This window comes from Cygnus atratus, chromosome Z (genome assembly GCF_013377495.2).
Source record: "Cygnus atratus isolate AKBS03 ecotype Queensland, Australia chromosome Z, CAtr_DNAZoo_HiC_assembly, whole genome shotgun sequence".
Taxonomy (NCBI): Eukaryota; Metazoa; Chordata; class Aves; order Anseriformes; family Anatidae; genus Cygnus; species Cygnus atratus.
In genome coordinates, this window is record NC_066396.1 from 36,490,742 (window position 1) to 36,508,005 (window position 17,264).

General features: G+C 36.2%; 1 protein-coding gene across 1 annotated transcript in view; it reads right to left on the bottom strand.

Annotated features, from left to right (window-relative positions):
• SLC24A2 (solute carrier family 24 member 2) overlaps nucleotides 1-17,264 on the bottom strand; it is a 116,241-nt gene that overhangs the window by 18,218 nt on the left and 80,759 nt on the right. Inside the window, exons 5-7 of the mRNA XM_035558604.2 lie at nucleotides 14,295-14,345; nucleotides 8,138-8,233; nucleotides 5,891-5,979 (exon numbers count right to left, since the gene is read on the bottom strand). Of these exons, the coding sequence (XP_035414497.1) occupies nucleotides 5,891-5,979; nucleotides 8,138-8,233; nucleotides 14,295-14,345 (236 nt within the window). The remainder of the gene's footprint in view (nucleotides 1-5,890; nucleotides 5,980-8,137; nucleotides 8,234-14,294; nucleotides 14,346-17,264) is intronic.

Here is a 17,264-nt window from a genome sequence, read left to right on the forward strand (position 1 = left end):
TTTACCCCACAGTTTCTCAGGTAAGCAGTTTAGATACAATAAAAACAATAAATCAGTCATGGCATTTTCTTATTACATGCTGGTTGCCATATCTTTTCATGGAAAAGTTGTCTTTTACCATGGTAGCATGTAAACATTTTCCAGAGAGGTTTCCATGGAAACAGGTAAAAGTGTGCGCATATGTACATGTGTGCGTGTGTATGTGCGTAGGTGGGAGGAAAAGGAGTTATCTTCAGCCTGGGAGCTATTTTTAGGAAAGCCACAGGTTTAAATGACTGTGTCTGAGCACACTTAATCAAATGCTTGTTAAGAAGGTGGCAGTGGGTGGAGGGGAGGTAATGGGACTTCTCAAAAGGATCATTTCTCTGAAGGACACCCTATAAAACATTTAATGAGATATTGTCAGTGTCCTTTTAGTCTTCTTTCATTTTGTCACATGCGCTCAGTATCACTCTATGAAGTTTCATATAACAGAGTTTTCTCTTTTGTGGCAGCCTGCTAAAGGTTAAAAGAAAGAATGCAGCAAGTAGAACAAAATCCCCAAGGAAGATGGAATATCCAGCAGGCGGGAAGGCAATTTCTGGCTGCAATTGAAGCAGGAATGTCTTGCAGACTGTATGATGGAAGGAGGTACTGTTCCCTGCTGTGCTGGTTAGGGCTGGGAAGGAGACCATAGATGTCTGTCTTTCTCAGGGGCTGATCCTTTTTTATCAAAGTGTAGGAGATCTGTGGCTGTTTCCAATGAGAGTAGTATGAGCATTGGTTTCTGGGAAAAATGACTGTATTTCTGGGGACATTTTCTGGAAAGCCTTTCTAAATTTCTGCAGCTACAGCACAACAGAGTTCACCTTGTTGAGCAAAGACTTGGGCTCTCAAGAGGAGAATTGAGGTTCCTGGATAGGAGTGAAATAGGAGGAATGGAATTAAGGGCCTGGGGAAAAGGGACAAGCAAGACTGTGGAGTTCGGAAGAGACAAATGAAACAACAACAACAAAAAAGGTAATAAAGTAAAATTCATTTTGGTGCAGGAAAGTTTGTGAAAATCATTAATGAATAGTGCCCTTGACTCTCTTTTGTGGAGTATTTCAGTCTTGTGCAATGAAAAAAGAAGGAAAGGAGGAAAGAATAAGAATCAAGAAAAAATCTGAAGATGGAAAAAGAAGCCCTAAGGAAACCAGTAAAGAGACTGGTAAAAGTAATTAGTGGAACTTGGAGAGATATGTATTTTTAAAGAGCTGTTCAATTTACAAATATATGAAAATTAAATAAAGCATAAAATCAACTTTTCCCTTTTCTTGCAGTTTTAGCCTGAGACCTTCCCTACATAAGGGTCCTCTGCTCAACATCATGCTTTTAGAAGAATAGTTTTATACATAAGATGGATCTATTTGCATATTCTCTTTGTAGTAGTAGAATGTATGATTTTTAATGAACTTTAAATCAATTTGGAGGTGTCCTTTTGGATGTGCTTGAGCTCCCAGCCTTCGTACAAAGAAGAGCAAAGAAGCACAGTGAGGATCACAGCATGGTGGTAAAAACTGTGCCTGTGCGAACTCTTGGTAAAAACAGGTGAAACCAGCAGGCTGATGATCTCCCAGCATGAACCCTGTCCAGCGGATCCTGCATCCCTGCTTGTGTGTGTCCACTTGGGTGCCTCCGATGGGGTGTTGCTTTGGGGATCTCCCAGTTAGTGAGGTAATGAGAATAAATCTACTCTTTGCATTTTAGCTGCAAGTCTGTGGTTATTCCCGCTACCTGCCTGTGCTGACTCACACACCTGCTATGTGAAAACACCCATATCCCAGAACACAGTTTTCAGGACAATATTTTTTCCCCAAAGGCATATTTGCAGCTTGATTCTTCAAGATGGACAGAGTCTCCGATCTCTTCAGTTCTAAATTAACATCACTGGGACATAGAGTTACTAATATTATTTTAAGGAATTTATGAGTCTTTCTAAACAAACTTATGGATCATGAAACCATATCTTTGGACATATAAAATTGAAAAATTGGAGAGAAGCAAATTTTATACTATATTTACAGATTCAGACACCACAGAACTTCCTTTTGCGTCAGGATAGGGAAAAATCACCAAAAACTCAAGCCACTAGATTGCATTCTACTCCCAGACCAGAAGCAAATACCATTCTCAGGCTGAAATGGTGATTACTTGTTCACAAAAGGATCAAAATTCAAGAGCATTTGTAGGTCAGGACTGAGCTGTAATGAGAGAGTTTTTGTGGAGGTATGAGAAGGAGGTCTAGCAGGCATATTATCCTGTGCCTTCAGTATTGCTTCCCTGAACAAAGCTGCTCTTAGAATGGATACCATTGTCTTGAAGATACAGTGGTTCCCAGGCATACAGTCTCTGTATAAAGTTTGGAGAAGCTAGAAAAAAAGCTCAGGAGGGCAATGACCAGTTTCCCCTCCTCTAATTCTAATCTTCATCAAAGAAGAATGTCTTGTGAATGCTGTTTACGTGATTCTGCTGTTGCCCACACTTCTATAATCAGGGTTAATCCTATTAGTGTCCATGAGGTCAATATACAAAGCAGAAAGAAACTGAAGAGTGTTGAATTTGTCCTTGTCTGTATTTTTCTCCTTCCTGCTTGCTGGGGCGATGAACAGCAACAAAAACAGCCAGAGAATTAAACATGTTAGAAACAGGCAGACTTCACCTTCCAGCAAACTTTGGTTGAAAGTTTTCTACGCGCATTTTCCTTGGATGTCAGTAGAAGATGGGGGTCTTGTTTTATTTTGCTTTCATCCCTCTTGACCTTTACTCCTTCTGTTATCTGAATCTTTTTTATTTTACTTTTCTCCCTTTCTTTCTGTTCTTAAACTGCTTGTCTATGATCTGTTGTGCTTTGTTAACTTTGAGTATCTCAGAGAAGTCAGTGTTAGCTCCAGGGTGATGCCACAGCTTGGGAAGGTGTACCAGGAAGCTGTGCACAAAAAGCTAGGCAATAGATCGAGGAAGGTTCTCTGTACAGAAGAGAACTGGCAGAGAATCTCACAGAGAAGTACGGTCCTAAATATCACAGAGACCTATTTATTTGTTACATACATATCATGGATGAGTAGACTATTTTTATTACAACTCTTCAAAAATACCGTTATATATTTTTAAATTACCAAATAGCCTCCAGCATATCAATAACTGAAACAGTCTGAGGTAGCAACAACTGTCAGGTTATCACTAGAAGAGGACAAAATTAGAAAGGCCACTGGGGAGGGAGCCAGCATGAGCCATCTCAAAATATTATTAGGGGATTGCTATTTTTTGTTGTGACAGCAGACACCTAAAATCCTTTCTTTCAGATTGATGGACCTAAAACTGCAGAATCACTCCTCCATCAGTTGCAAGCCTCCCTGCTTGCTCCATCTTGTCATTTTGACAATGATAGACAAAGTATCTCTCTTCCAATACAGCACAGCACATTTTCAGAACGTCCTAATACTTTCTTAAATTAACATAAAAATTTGAAACCTTCCCTCGCTGAAAGTTTAAAATGTCTAAATGGAGATGGGAGGAACAGGAGGAAGACATTAATGAATAATGTACTCCTGCAATAATTTTCCTTTCTTATCCTGCAGTTGTTTGAGATTGAAAATATTGTCTTGAATGATGAGGCTGCTTGACCTTGCAGATTTCTGAACAAGCTCAGAAACAACTTCATTACAATGCAAAATGATAGCATATGGTCATTGCTGTAAAATATGATTGCTTAAGATTACTCTTCCTTCTTTGTTTTCACCAAACAATCTCAGTGAAAAAAATGTGGCAGAGCAAGACCTGTTTCTTCTTAAGCTACTGAGTGCTATTAGAGTCTATTAGAGTTATCATACATCCCACAGACCGATTTATGTAAACACTAGCAGGTTACACCTGGCTGTGCTATTCTTTATTGAACTTTGAGAACAGAAGTCATAAAACTACACTGCTTTGGATTTTGTTACTTATTTTGCTGAAGCAAAAGCATTTTCCTTACATTAAAATGATGAGTATTAAAGTGAAATGTATTTGGAGTGTTGAGATTTTTTATTTGGTAGATTTTACTCATCTCATTTATTTAAGGATAATGTTTTGTTGGTCTAATAAGGATCCTGTAAGTGGCTTGTCAGTCTGGACAGCTTATATTATTAACAGAAAATGTGATTTAATGTCCTACTATGCTCTCCTCTTCTGTCAGACTCATTATCATTATTTGATTATTCTGGATATCAGAAACTAACCGTCTCTTTTGATGGATCTTGACTCTCCATTTCTATTCCCAGGGACAAAAATTAACTGCAAACAGTGAAGAATTAAAGCTATCTCCCCTTACCTGTTGTACTAACACCAGCTGACCATAATTGTCTTGTCAATTCTCCACCTCTACCTTTGTAAAGCACTTTCACAAAGACTCATCCTACTATGCATCACAATGTTCTTTATCAGTCTTGGAGAGAGAGGCACAAAATTGGACAACATATCCCTGGTATAAATATGTTCCAGTCAAATTATACTCCTTGTGACGGATGATAGTGTTTAAGAAAGAGCCAACAGAAGTAAATAAACAGTGCTACTTGTACACCAGTTTGATTTTTTTTCTATGGCTTGCATAACCTTTAAAGGAAAGAATTTTACCTACAATGATGTTGCTCAAGTCATGAACAAGGCAAGATTATCTCTGATGTGGACTAACAATTTTGTTAAATGAAAAGCAAGTGAAAACAACAGAAATATTGAATACTAAGCCAGGGGCAATTCAAAACAAAACACAAGCATTGCCTTTTTTGCATGATTTTGCTGTATGCAAATGCAAGACAGCTCATCCCATTTTTAATAAGAGGAAGCTCATGTTATGGTATAAGCCTCTTTTCAGCCATCTCTTGCAGCAACTTTCTTGTGTCAGCATAGCCTTAAGACAACTGTACAAACAAAAGCATTATACAAGCTCCCATGTCAAGGACTATTTTTAACAAGACTTTCTTTAAGTGGGTTTCGCTGCCCCAGTCTAAAAAAGCAGTGCCAAAGTTTAGCTAAATCAACTCACCATCATTTTCCCACTTGTTTGCCTGCTGGGCATGTAGGTTGGATTAATAACATTTAAAAAATACTAACAGTCATTAAAAAGGGGCCGGGGAGGACCTAATTTTGCAGTCAGCTATACTTGAAAATTACAGCTTATTTATGAAAGAATCTATTTCATTTGTATAGCTATTTCAGTAGCCATGCAGGTAAAATATACACAGTTATACAGTTACCTGATTATTATGTACAAAATATATATGCTAAAATAAGTCAATTTAAGAGTATAATTTCTTCTTCTGTAGATTTTAACTGTATGAAAGAGAGTCAGAGAAATACTAGTATGTGCTATCTGTTGAACTTAATTTGTAATGTCTCAAGATAAGAGAAGGGAGAGTGGAAAAGTTTGTGTACAGCTCCTGTTTTGCAGCTCCTTTTTGCAACTATACCATGAAGCTCAACCTGACAGGCTACCCTCTCAAGAGAACAGGCTCTGTGCAGTGTGATGTTAATCAGACAAGCAATTTCCATTAGTCTTATTTAGGGCTGTTAGGCATTTTATCTGATAAGCAAAAATACATTTCCTAAAAGAATACATTCCAGACTACTGGAATGTATCTTATGTTACATTGAAGTGCAAGGGTCACGGGATATATGCGCAAATAGACCTCCTTTTTTTTTTTTTTTAATTTTTCATATATATATATATGGCAAACCTCATTCTCATATATGGGGTTCAGTAGTAAACGAAGATTAAATGTATTGTAGATGGGTCCTATTAGCAAATTCTTGCAATTAAGACACATACTTTCAGTGAAAAGTACAATCAAGCACGCAAAATATTTGTCAATTTAAAAATAAAAAGGACACTAACCTCTTCTTCAACATTATGGGCGATTCCATTCTGCACTGGTCCTGAATCACTTGGTGGTGTTATTGCAACTTCTACTTTTGCACTTTTTTCTGTGGTATTATCCACAAATAAGAACAAGAAAACAACAGAGCAGAATATTAAACAACAAAAATGTATTAGTGAAACTAGTGTATTTAGTCCGTGTAAATAATCAAAAACTGATGGTGGACCAACACCTGCCTTAAAGAGAGACTAAAATTCTGGCTTCCATTTGGCCCACACACATTTTGAATAAAATTCTTATGAGTGGTGAGCTGGTGATCTCAGAAACTATTCTACTGGCAGTTCTGTTCTAAAAAAAATTGCATCCCTGGCAATACTGCATGCTCTTTATTTACACTAAACTTACTGAACATAACACTTCAGGTAAAATGTGATGTATAGTGTTCTACCCAGACATTAATGAATGCAGATGAGGGGATATATTCAGTAAGAGATAACTTTTATAACTCACTAAACTCTGCAATTCATAAAGTTACATCTGAACTATAATAATGTTCTTTCTTCTGCAAAAACGTGGGAAAAGAATAAACAGAATCCTATTGCCCTTGAGCAAAAGTCTTACAGGGATTGAAGGGATAAAACTGAACCTTCAGTTTATGGCACTGAATTTATTCAAATTTATTCTTACTTTTTCTATCTTAGAATTCTCTAAACAGCAATCATCTCTTTTGGCACGTACTAGATAAAAATGTCAATGGCCAAAAATCCCTGGGACAATTTGAAGTTAAGAGGAATAGCAATAAGAAATGTCTGACTCAAGTTCAGTGTTCCTTATGGTATGCTCTTATGCACATAAGTAAATACAGCTGTCAAGTTACATTACTGCTATCCTGAGATTCTTCTAAATTAAAAATCTGAGATCACAGCCACAGCAGAGTGCCAGACTATTTGTAATTATTTCAGTGCTTGTGCATTGTCCCTTAACCCCATACCCAGCATTACAGCTTATTAGCAGAATGTCCCACTCAATTGCTTGATTCTGGAAGTAACTTTTATCTAAATATAGCACAAGGTCAGAAAAAGTATCAGCTGAGAAAATGATTCAGCTTTTATCAGACACATTTGGATCTTGTTTTCTAATGCAGACAATATGCCAAGGTAAAGTAGAGAAAAGAGGTCATAATATGGACTTCTTTTTGGAATAGAAACTTTTGAAGTAAAAGACAAATACTTACCCTTAATGGCAAGCCATACTAAACTAATTTTGTGCAGTTAACATAGATGGGCTTAAACAAATTTCAACAAATAGTAGATTCACAAATCAAATCTTAAATATGAAATTTGTTTCTTTTTGTGACAAGGGTAATACTACATAGAATATATATGATCCTAGAGCAGTGGTTCTTGATTTCTGAATAATCTGAGATCCCATCCATCTATAATATAGAAGCTATTTGTATGAAATTTCTGAAGCTTTTCATTTACCCAGTAGAAAACTTATAGGGTTCCATGAGCTGTGAAGTGGTGAATGCTACTTCTTTAAGATAGGTAAAATATGCATGCATGGCATGAATGTATGCATTCAGTACGTAGAAGGATTGGGCAAAGCACCATCAGGTAATGAGCTGGTAATGCTAAAAATCAGCTGTGGCTACCTCAAGCAATTTGTTTGGATTGTGGGGATGGTGTTTATCTTGCAGAACTGCTGAACAAACTGGATTTTGTTTAACAACATTGCACCAGGGCTGAACTAACTCAATTACTAACTCAATGTTGTTGTTCTCTGCTTATATAAGAATTTCAGTAATGTGGCCAGAGAGAAAGTACAGAGTGTAATCCTGCATGTCAGTGGTCTGTTTAGACCTATGGGTTGAACAGGTATATTACAGGGAAATACTACAGCACGTTATGCCCCTGCATCAACCTTTCAAAAGTCAGAAAATTTACTAAATTTTCACAGGCAAACTGCAAATGCATTTTGCCTCTTCATTTCTGTCAGTTCAGCACTTTTCAAAAATCAGCATTGTATTTATCTCTGCAGTAAATCTGGGAGGCTTTCTGGATGTCTTATCAGACCTTCTCATCTTGCAATTAACTCCTGTCCTGTCCTTGGGTTTCATACTCTTTTCTGAGGGGAATCAGAATATGTTTAGTAAGACAATAAAAATGAAGTAGGAGAAATTCACTTCTATGGATTTTCAAGCAAAATTTAATAGTGAAAAAGGCCCGCAGGAGCAAGTGATAAATCTACATGGCTGCACTCACCGTGATTAGCAGCTCCATTCTGTCTTTCACTGTCTTCCACCTGGCACTTCTTTTTGGCAATCTTATGTAGAATTGAGGCCCTTTCCTTGAATTTTCCTAAAAGGAAGGATTGTCATTATTCAAATGCAGACATTTTGAGAGGCAAAGATGTTTGCCACAGCTTAGGGTTCATAAATCAGTGCCAGTAATCCATTCCCATTCCTCCCCAAACAGCAAACATGTTATGAAACACTATCTTATTAATACTTTTTTTCCTTCCAGTGGAAATAAGAATTACTTTTTTTTTTTTTTCCTGTTCTGAGAACTCTGCAAGAAAGAAGAAATGGAAAACAAAAAACTATTTTTCTTTTGAAGAAGCAGTCAGTAAAGTTCCTGTTACCAAAGTACTTCTGTATGACCTGAGCCTAAACAGAAGATTATTACAGATGAATAAAGATATTAACAACAAATACAGTTTCAGGTCTCAGTCAGTAGTACAGTGTCACAGAATTTCAGATGAACCAATATATTGCATCATGGTGACCTTTGTTAGCTTTGTCAATTTCTACTCATTCATGTCACTATAATTTCAACAGGTACTTCAGATGGGGAGGAAAAAGTCTTCATAATAAATGATTTCCATTCTAGCTTCTCAGAGGAAATTTTTCTTCTCACCCTTCCAGGTGGTTTTTGTTTCCCATGAGATTAACCATGAAACTTATCATCTAGACCATCTCCAGGGCAACTCATTACCCCTTAAGAGAAGTCCCTGGTCACTCTTTGTTGACCAGAGTCCAAACACCACATTCAAATTAGGCAATGTCAAAGCTGGCAAATATTAAGTGAAATTGATTCATCCCTTCCTCTACTTTGGTTGATCTTTCTACGTAAGGCATCTTTGGGTGGTTTATGACAGTCTATGTGTTGTAGAAAGACACTGTATGCGTCCTGGTGTCCTGCAGCAAAAAGAGTCCAGGCTTAAGACCAAAAGATATTTCAACAGAATCACATGATTGATTAACAATGGGAAGTACAGAGAAGTCATGAATGAACTCAGGTAGCTGGGTAGATTCACTGCTTCCAGATTAAAATTAAAGACACGCACGAAAAAAAAAAGTTGGCCAAGAAAGAAATTCTCTCTTCCCTTCTCACAAATGGAAGCTTATCAGAAACAATACCATCACAAGAAAATGCTTCAAATCCTTGTACCAATGCTTTCATATGTGCAGAAATGTATACACAGGGACTTGCAGCTACTATTCATGTGGAAGTAGAGTTAATATGTCAACAGCAAATCACTTGGAAAGTAATAAAAATACCACAAAGATTTAATAAGCAGTATTGTCCCTGCAGTAGCCCCTATCATTTCACAAGCACATCATGCTCATAAATAAATAAAAAAATAAATAAATTAGTCATTCACAACATATTGCAAAAGTTATCTTATTTGGTACATGGTACCTAAAGTAAAATTGCCTGCAGAAGAGTACTGAAGAGTAGTACACAATGCTAAATAGTAAGCCACTTAATTATTTCAGTGTGCAGGGTCAACGGCAGAGATTTAAATTAGATGGGGAATAAGAAACAAAGAGTTAAAGAAAAACAGAGAGAAAGAGAAATGAAGTTTATTGGGATATGAGAAGACACAAAGAAAAAAAGATAGAAATAAAAGGAAAACCATATTTTTAAATATTTTAATATGAAATGCTGTCAAGCCAGCTCTTAACTTCATTTGAAACACAAGGACCATTTAAGAAGTGCTTCTCCAGATGCACGCATAGATTCTGAGAGGTGCCTGCATAATTTTCATACAACACATATGTCAGTTTGCTACAGGATTTCTTGAGGTGTCAGACTCCAACTCATCTTCATATATCTGAAAATTTGGTCTGTGATACCCAAATACCCAAATGTATTTTTTGCAAGCAATGAAAATGATGGAACTGAGATTTTTTCTGAGAAACATCTGTGGAAATGTCTATGTTTTTCATCTACTCTAGGACTGTTTTAATTTAAAACTCAAATTTTAAACAGTATATTAAAGTGATGCAGACTTTGATGAGGATACTGCAGTTTTTTGTCTAAGATTGTTTGAAATAGTTTAGATTTTTTTGTTTGTTTCTTTGTATGTTTTCTTTTTCTTTTCTGAGAGAGCAACTTGAACTGAAAAGATCTCCACAGCTATTCACACTGTTTTAGACCAACTTAATCGAAGTTGTCCTTTTTATTTTTTTCTTCACATCATCAATTGTCTCTCATCTTTAGGAAGAATTGCCTACATTGACATTTGTAAGTCACACATCCACCAGTTCATTCAGGAGGCTGTTCCACAGTTATATGTCACTGTCATGGAAATTAACCTCATCATTTGAAATGGAAAGTGTTTTTTTGCTTATCTTTATTTCTCAGTATACGCAAGCTTCAGCTTATATTGTTTTACATCATTACCTGCTGTTTGATTCATGCAGTGTAAGTAATAAAACAGTGTGAGGAAATGATTAAAGGACTTAAAATCAACTATCAAAACTGCCATTGCAGGAAAGCAGTAATACTAGACTGCCTGAAGGCAGTGAGATGTAAAAGACAGCAGAGCTATGTCTTCTCCTTCCTTTTCCCTGCCCTTTTTGTCTACCAGGTCCAAACAAACCAATCAGAACTTCTTCAGCAAAGGGGAATCACAGACCCACCAAGAACCAAGAATCAAGATATTTCTAAGTTATTCAAATTTACAGAAAACCTCAAAGATTTCATCTTAGGCATACATGCTCTCTTGTGCCTTTTTTCTCATCTTTTAGTGGCATTACTAAATGAACCCATAGGAATTTTATGCTACTCTTCTTAATTCTTGGAGAAGCTAGAAGCTTTTGTTTCCTCTTTAACAGTCCTAGGTGCTATGGGTTTTACTACCTAAGCATAATTTTCACAACCGGTGCCAAAGAGTGTAGATCAATGACAGTGTTTGACTTCATAGATAAAAATAGGATAATAAAAATAGGATAATAGCTATAGAAAATTCTTAATTAATCTAGATTTTCTGAACTCGGACAGACATTGCAGTTCTTTTAAGTTTAAAAAGCATGACCCAGAAGGAACATGAGATCAAGGCTGGGTGATCAGGAAAGAAGGTAGCTTAAAGTTAAATATCTTATATTTGAATGTATGCAAACAAACCGGTATTGTGTAATAAACGTACACCTTGATCTGCATGAGTATATCCAGCTGGCATCAACCAGCCAAGATTCCCTTCCTGATCACGGACATATTAAAAATGCAATCACTTGACTACGATCTAAATTATGGGCTACAGTTTCCCAGGGTCAGAATCCTCTGATTTTACAGAAAAGTAATTTATCTTCAGAAATCTACTGGTTTAAAAAATGTAAGGCTTTATCATTTGTCTACTTCTCAGTCTCAGATCAAATGCAAATTACCACACATACGCACCATCAGCGCTATAGCTGAGCTTTCATATAATGCCAAATCTGTGGCTGTTGAGCAGTCTGAACCATTCCTACCAGTCTGTCTGGTGGCCAGCTGTGGAACTCAACTGGGGGGCTGCAAATGATCAATTTTAGAGATTTGCTTCATGCACTTTCTGCTTAAACTGTAAAATGGTGCAGAAGTGCTACATGAAAATATGTGCAGTTTTGTCATGTAGTAGGCTGTTGGTGGAGGCTACTTGACACAGGATTAATGTGAGGGTCTTTTCCCATCTGCTAGGGTATATTTTCTCTCTGAGTTGGACCTGATTAATCAGCAATTAATCTAAAACAATTTGGGAGGATGAAAATAATTTGTTTGCTGATTAATCAGCAATTAATCTAAAGTCAGTTTCTGACCAAACAGAACAAACAAAACAGATCAGTTTCTAAGACCTGGAGCACAAAGGCCCCCAGTGGCCTTTAGGCTGTATCTGGTATTGTCACCTAACTGTCACATTTTGTCTCTGCTTATGCTGATGCAGCAGCAAAAATATATGTGCCTGTGCTTCTCCATCAAAGGAATGAAAGATCTGCTGGCTACCTCCATTCAGGGTATGGGTGGCAGCCCAAGGATAAGGATGTACAGCATTAGAAAAAAAAATCAGGAATTTGTAACTGGATTTGCATGTTACTGTGGCTAACTGGCTAACTTACTGTAAAAGATGTATAGAAAGCTCAGTCAAAAAAAAAAAAAAGGAGAGAAAGGGATAATGAAAATAAATGAATAAGTATAATGTGGAGTGATAAGGATTATACTTTTGAATATCCAAATAGAGAGTTGAAAATATAGCACACTTTGATCTAAATATAGCTTCTGGGATACACTATTCATTATTGCTTTATGAAATACATATGAAAATGATTATGAAAATTGTATTCGAGAAGCTATACTGTATTGTAGACCTGTCAGTGTTAATACTCCTAAAGACAAAGAATTTCCTTCCTTCTTTTTGTTACTGGAAAATTTCTACTACTAGATTTTAGCTACTGCTACAGTATGGCCTTTGATTATTTATTCATGAGGAGTGTTTTCTGAGGTGACATTGAATATTAATAGCATTATTTCAGCATAGGCGCAGTGATAATATATGCATACATTGTACATAGCATACTTGCATGGATATTTTCCCATGAATAGCTATTTTTAACTACCATTACAGTATTTATAAAAACCTGAAGACTACTAATGCAGCAATTGCTTTTGAAATGGTAGGTTTTACACTTTGGAATAAAATATAAGAACCTTAACATATCCAGCTCTGAGGCTAGAATGAGAAATGACATTTGCAGCTTGAATGTAAAAAACACTGAGATGAGATGTGCTGCAAAAGCTTTAGCTCTGGTAGCCTTATCTGAATCGGCTTGGTTAATGACTCATTTCAGGTGCTTCAGAAGTGTATTTAAACAACACATACACCAAGGTTTGCCAGGTAAAATCTCATCTCAAGCACCTTCTCTTATATTAGTACCACTTCTGTGAGTCAGACAATGAATCTGGTGGTGCTCCCAGGCTGCCCTACAAGCTAGTGGTCATGCTTGCTCCAGAAGAAAACATCATCTTCCAATATCAGGCACAAAGGTGGAAGGAGCCGTCTCCAATAGCTGGCCCCAGAATAGCAGTTATATGTGATTATAAGCAACACAAATAAAAAATGAGAAAGAGTCAGAAGTTATGGGTTTTTTGCTTGTTTTTGCTTGTTTGTTGGTTGGTTGGTTGGTTGGTTTTCCAGGAGAAATGGCCAGAAGGCATATAATGAAGGTTTTATTAAAACCTTTTCAACAAGATCAGTCTAAACAATAATCTAGAGCATGTCTGTGTTTATGCATACAGAGAATATAAGCTATTCACCTTATATTTCCAGAATTAAAAGTAAGTAGGAATGGGCAGTTAAACTACAGACCTCAAGCTTATCTCCATAGTCAAGCACACCAGTGAGTGCTAAACTGAGCACTCATGAAAACATCTGTCTAGCACTGTAGTCAGACAGCTGGACAACAAGCCTTGATCTTATAGATATTCAGGTCCCAGGACTGGGAAACTTCTGAATTACAGAAGTGCTGGCTTTACTTGGACTGAAAATGTGGTGGAAATTAAGTAATGCTTTTGAATCAGCAGAAAAGTTCCCTGAGATACTGAGCCCTGATTCAGGCCCTAATCACTTCCTTCTTGTATTGTTAGAACCAGGATTTTAAATTGAATAGTGATTGCAATTAAGCATACAATTAATACTCCATGAACAGTCATGTCTAGTTTTTAAAATTCATTCCTTACTTTTGAATAATGCAGCAAACTAAAGTCACTTAATAATTGTTCTCAAGCTGAGTGATTTGAACATCCATAAATTACCTTCTTGAATGCATTGTAGAACATGACATAAAATAAGTATTCACAATCTATGTTATATTGTGCTGTATAAACTATGTGTGGTTTTGCATGTATATTCTTCTTTAATAAAAACATTCTGTTCTATTTCCTTATCTGAAAGTAGCAAAGGTGAAATGTTGAAAATAAAAACCTGAAAAAAGAGCCATAACTGATCACACTGCCAATGAAGTCATGCAAAAAGGAGTCATTCCATAATGGACAAATTGAAAATAGGAAAAAAACAAACAAACAAATGAACAAAAAACAGAAAAGACACTTAAAGAAAGGCTTTGAAAAAAGCTGATACAAACAATTCTAAAATATTTCTTACCTTCTTCAGTCATTGTGTCATAATATTTTAGGTTTCCATATGATCCAAGCTCTACAACATCACAGTAAAAGACACAAAGATAAGGAACCAGAAGACATTCAAGAAATGTACACGTTTTTGCATGTGCTTCATAAACTTCAACAGGGATGCAAAAAATTTTGCAGGACAGTGAAACATGGAGTACAGAAATGGAAGTGCCTTTCCCCCCCACCAGAAATTTCACAAGTCACTTCCTTTAGCTGAGTAACTTGCTAGACTGAGATTTAGGAGAAGCACCGAAATCTACTATTCAGCCTTTTCAAGGTGATTACCAATTTGGTGTCTCCTTATTTGGTAATAACATAACAAACCTTGACAGGACTTGAGCAGCAGGAGCTTTGGAAACTGAGCTTTTTAAACATGTCTCAGGACATACAATCAAATACTTACACATCCAAAACATAATAAATTAAAAACATATAATCTCAGGAATTGTGTATGACACTGTCTCACATACATTGTTCTGGCATCACTGCAGATGCTGACTTGCTGTAGAGGGTTACTCAATTTAACCACTCCTGCCATTTGTAAAATGAGAAGAGATACGCTTACTCGCTTTACTGGGGGCTATGAGACCTAAATTCATTAACACTAAATAGATCTCAATATGATTATAGTGTATCAGGTCAGAGAAAAGAATGGAATGCAGAGATCTCCAGCTCTTTAGGGCTATGCTTATTTTTCTGTGTGATACAAACTTATACATTTTTTTTTCTCCAGTTGTTGCTTTACACCTCATTTTTGTGTGAAAATATATTTTTTTTCTTTTTGAAAAAATGCATATATTCATATATATTTGCATCTGTAAAAATACAATATATTAATACTGGTCTCAACATTCTACATAACAGAACAGAGGAAAAATAAGAACAAGGAACAATTTGTAAACGATTTGTTGAGGAATTTGTGGATGATTTCACTTGTTATTTTTTATGTAAAATGTTACAATTGAGCTTCTGATCATCCAACCTTTGACAGAGTGTAATCATATAAAATGGATACTTAACAGTTCGATAGCGGTGTTTTCTTTGGAAATATTCTCTCTTCATGTTTATGAATCTGTTTAAGCAATTAACTATACAAATGCTGGCCAATTATTTTGCTTTTAGCTGATGCACCTCATGATCTTTCAATGTTTTTCCACATAAGTGAATTTTAGTGCAGGTTTGGCCATTAGTTCTTAACTGTAAAATACTGATATTACATAAAACATATGTTTTAAAAGGCCTTAGTTTTTAATCTGTTTGATGATACCTAAATCTGCCAAATGAACATTTCTGCAATGCAGAGACAAAGAAAGCTTTATACTGTGTAACTAAAAAATACATGCTATTATCAGTGTTAACTTTATAAATGAACAGTGATTGATTGTAAATATTCTTTCATGGTCTTGTTTTAACAAAACCAATTACAAATATTGGCATACTCCTGCTTGTACAATGTAGTCTCTTATTTGCACATAAGTAAACCCATTAGCATATGACATTATTCTCAGTCTCTGTTAAAGCAAAGAAAGATGTCATTTAAAGAGAGAAATTTACGTATCGTTACATAATGGTATATAATGAATATACTGTTTTCTAAAAAAAAATAATATACTTACTGTTGTAGCATAATCTTTGTAGCTACTTTTACACAAACGAAGCTGTCCAAAAATCTTTGTTTTAGCCCTAAAGATTTGAATTCCTTATACTGTGAGAGCTCCCTATAACTTCAATGTACATATTGAACCATTTGGGACCACATGTGCTGTTTAATTCAGGCACCATGTCCACTAACTAAAGGGCCAGCAACTTTGTTTAAATTTATTCTCATTGATCATTGTCTTGACATTTCTATGGTCAGATTTGCTAGAGCCTGGGCTAAAGTGTCCACTGGAGGAGGATGATGGTATTGGAAGACAGATGCTAAAAGGAACCCAACAGTAATCACAGAAACAGGAGAACACACAGGAGATGACACTGCCAGAGAGGTAGTGTTTAAACTCATGGAAAGAAAAGAGTGCAGGAGCACAGGTGAAGATGGACAAAGTTGAGAAGAAGGTTATACCATGGCAACAAAAAGAAAAATGAACAAAATCGATCGGAGGCATGAGGCCTCCGATTTAATGGCTGAAACAGAAGAGGTTTCAGAGGAAGCCAACAGCAATGGTGAATTAAGCTGCATCTCCAGAAGGAATAAAAGCAGCAGCAGAAAGGCAGGGCACTTGACATACTGACAATCTGTTTTAGGCCTGTTTGCTTCCCACCTGAAATGAGAGATACAAGGCAAACAGGAGAGAAAAAAAGGAGGCTGATGTTATGGAAAAAGAGAAAAGAAACAAACAGATATGCATGACAGTGCATGATGCTGACAATAGTTATGCTCCAGGCAATGTTCAACACACCAAGGATTAAACTAGGTTAATTCTTGCAGTTAGCAAAATTATTTTGAGGAAAAAAAAATAATCTTGCTGGTGAGATTATGCTACTCAAAGCTTTTGTAGTCTTATATACGGAGAAGAACATTTTATACAGTCAACAGGCCACTGGCTGCAATGCACAGCTATGATGCTGGAAACTGTCAGCTGCACATATTCGCATGAATTATTTTGTGGATTTCAATATTACTTGGGTCAGTGCTGTTCAGCAATACCTGACATCTGCCTCTATACAGTCTGCCTCTAATGTACTGGCTTCTGTTATAAAATTTCAGGTTATAATAGGATTCTGCTCAATATGACTGTAAGTAAACTCAAACTCAATCGAAGTACTTTAAAAAAAAATTTGGATTGGAAAAATTTGTCAGCTTTTAAAATAAACTGATTTTAAATGGCCTTGGAAATCTGAAATACTGTGATAGAGTGTGCTTGAAAAGATAAAAAAAAATCCAACATTATTAAAATTTGATAAGTCCAGTTTTGTCGACATGGTATGTGGTTCCCACACAGAG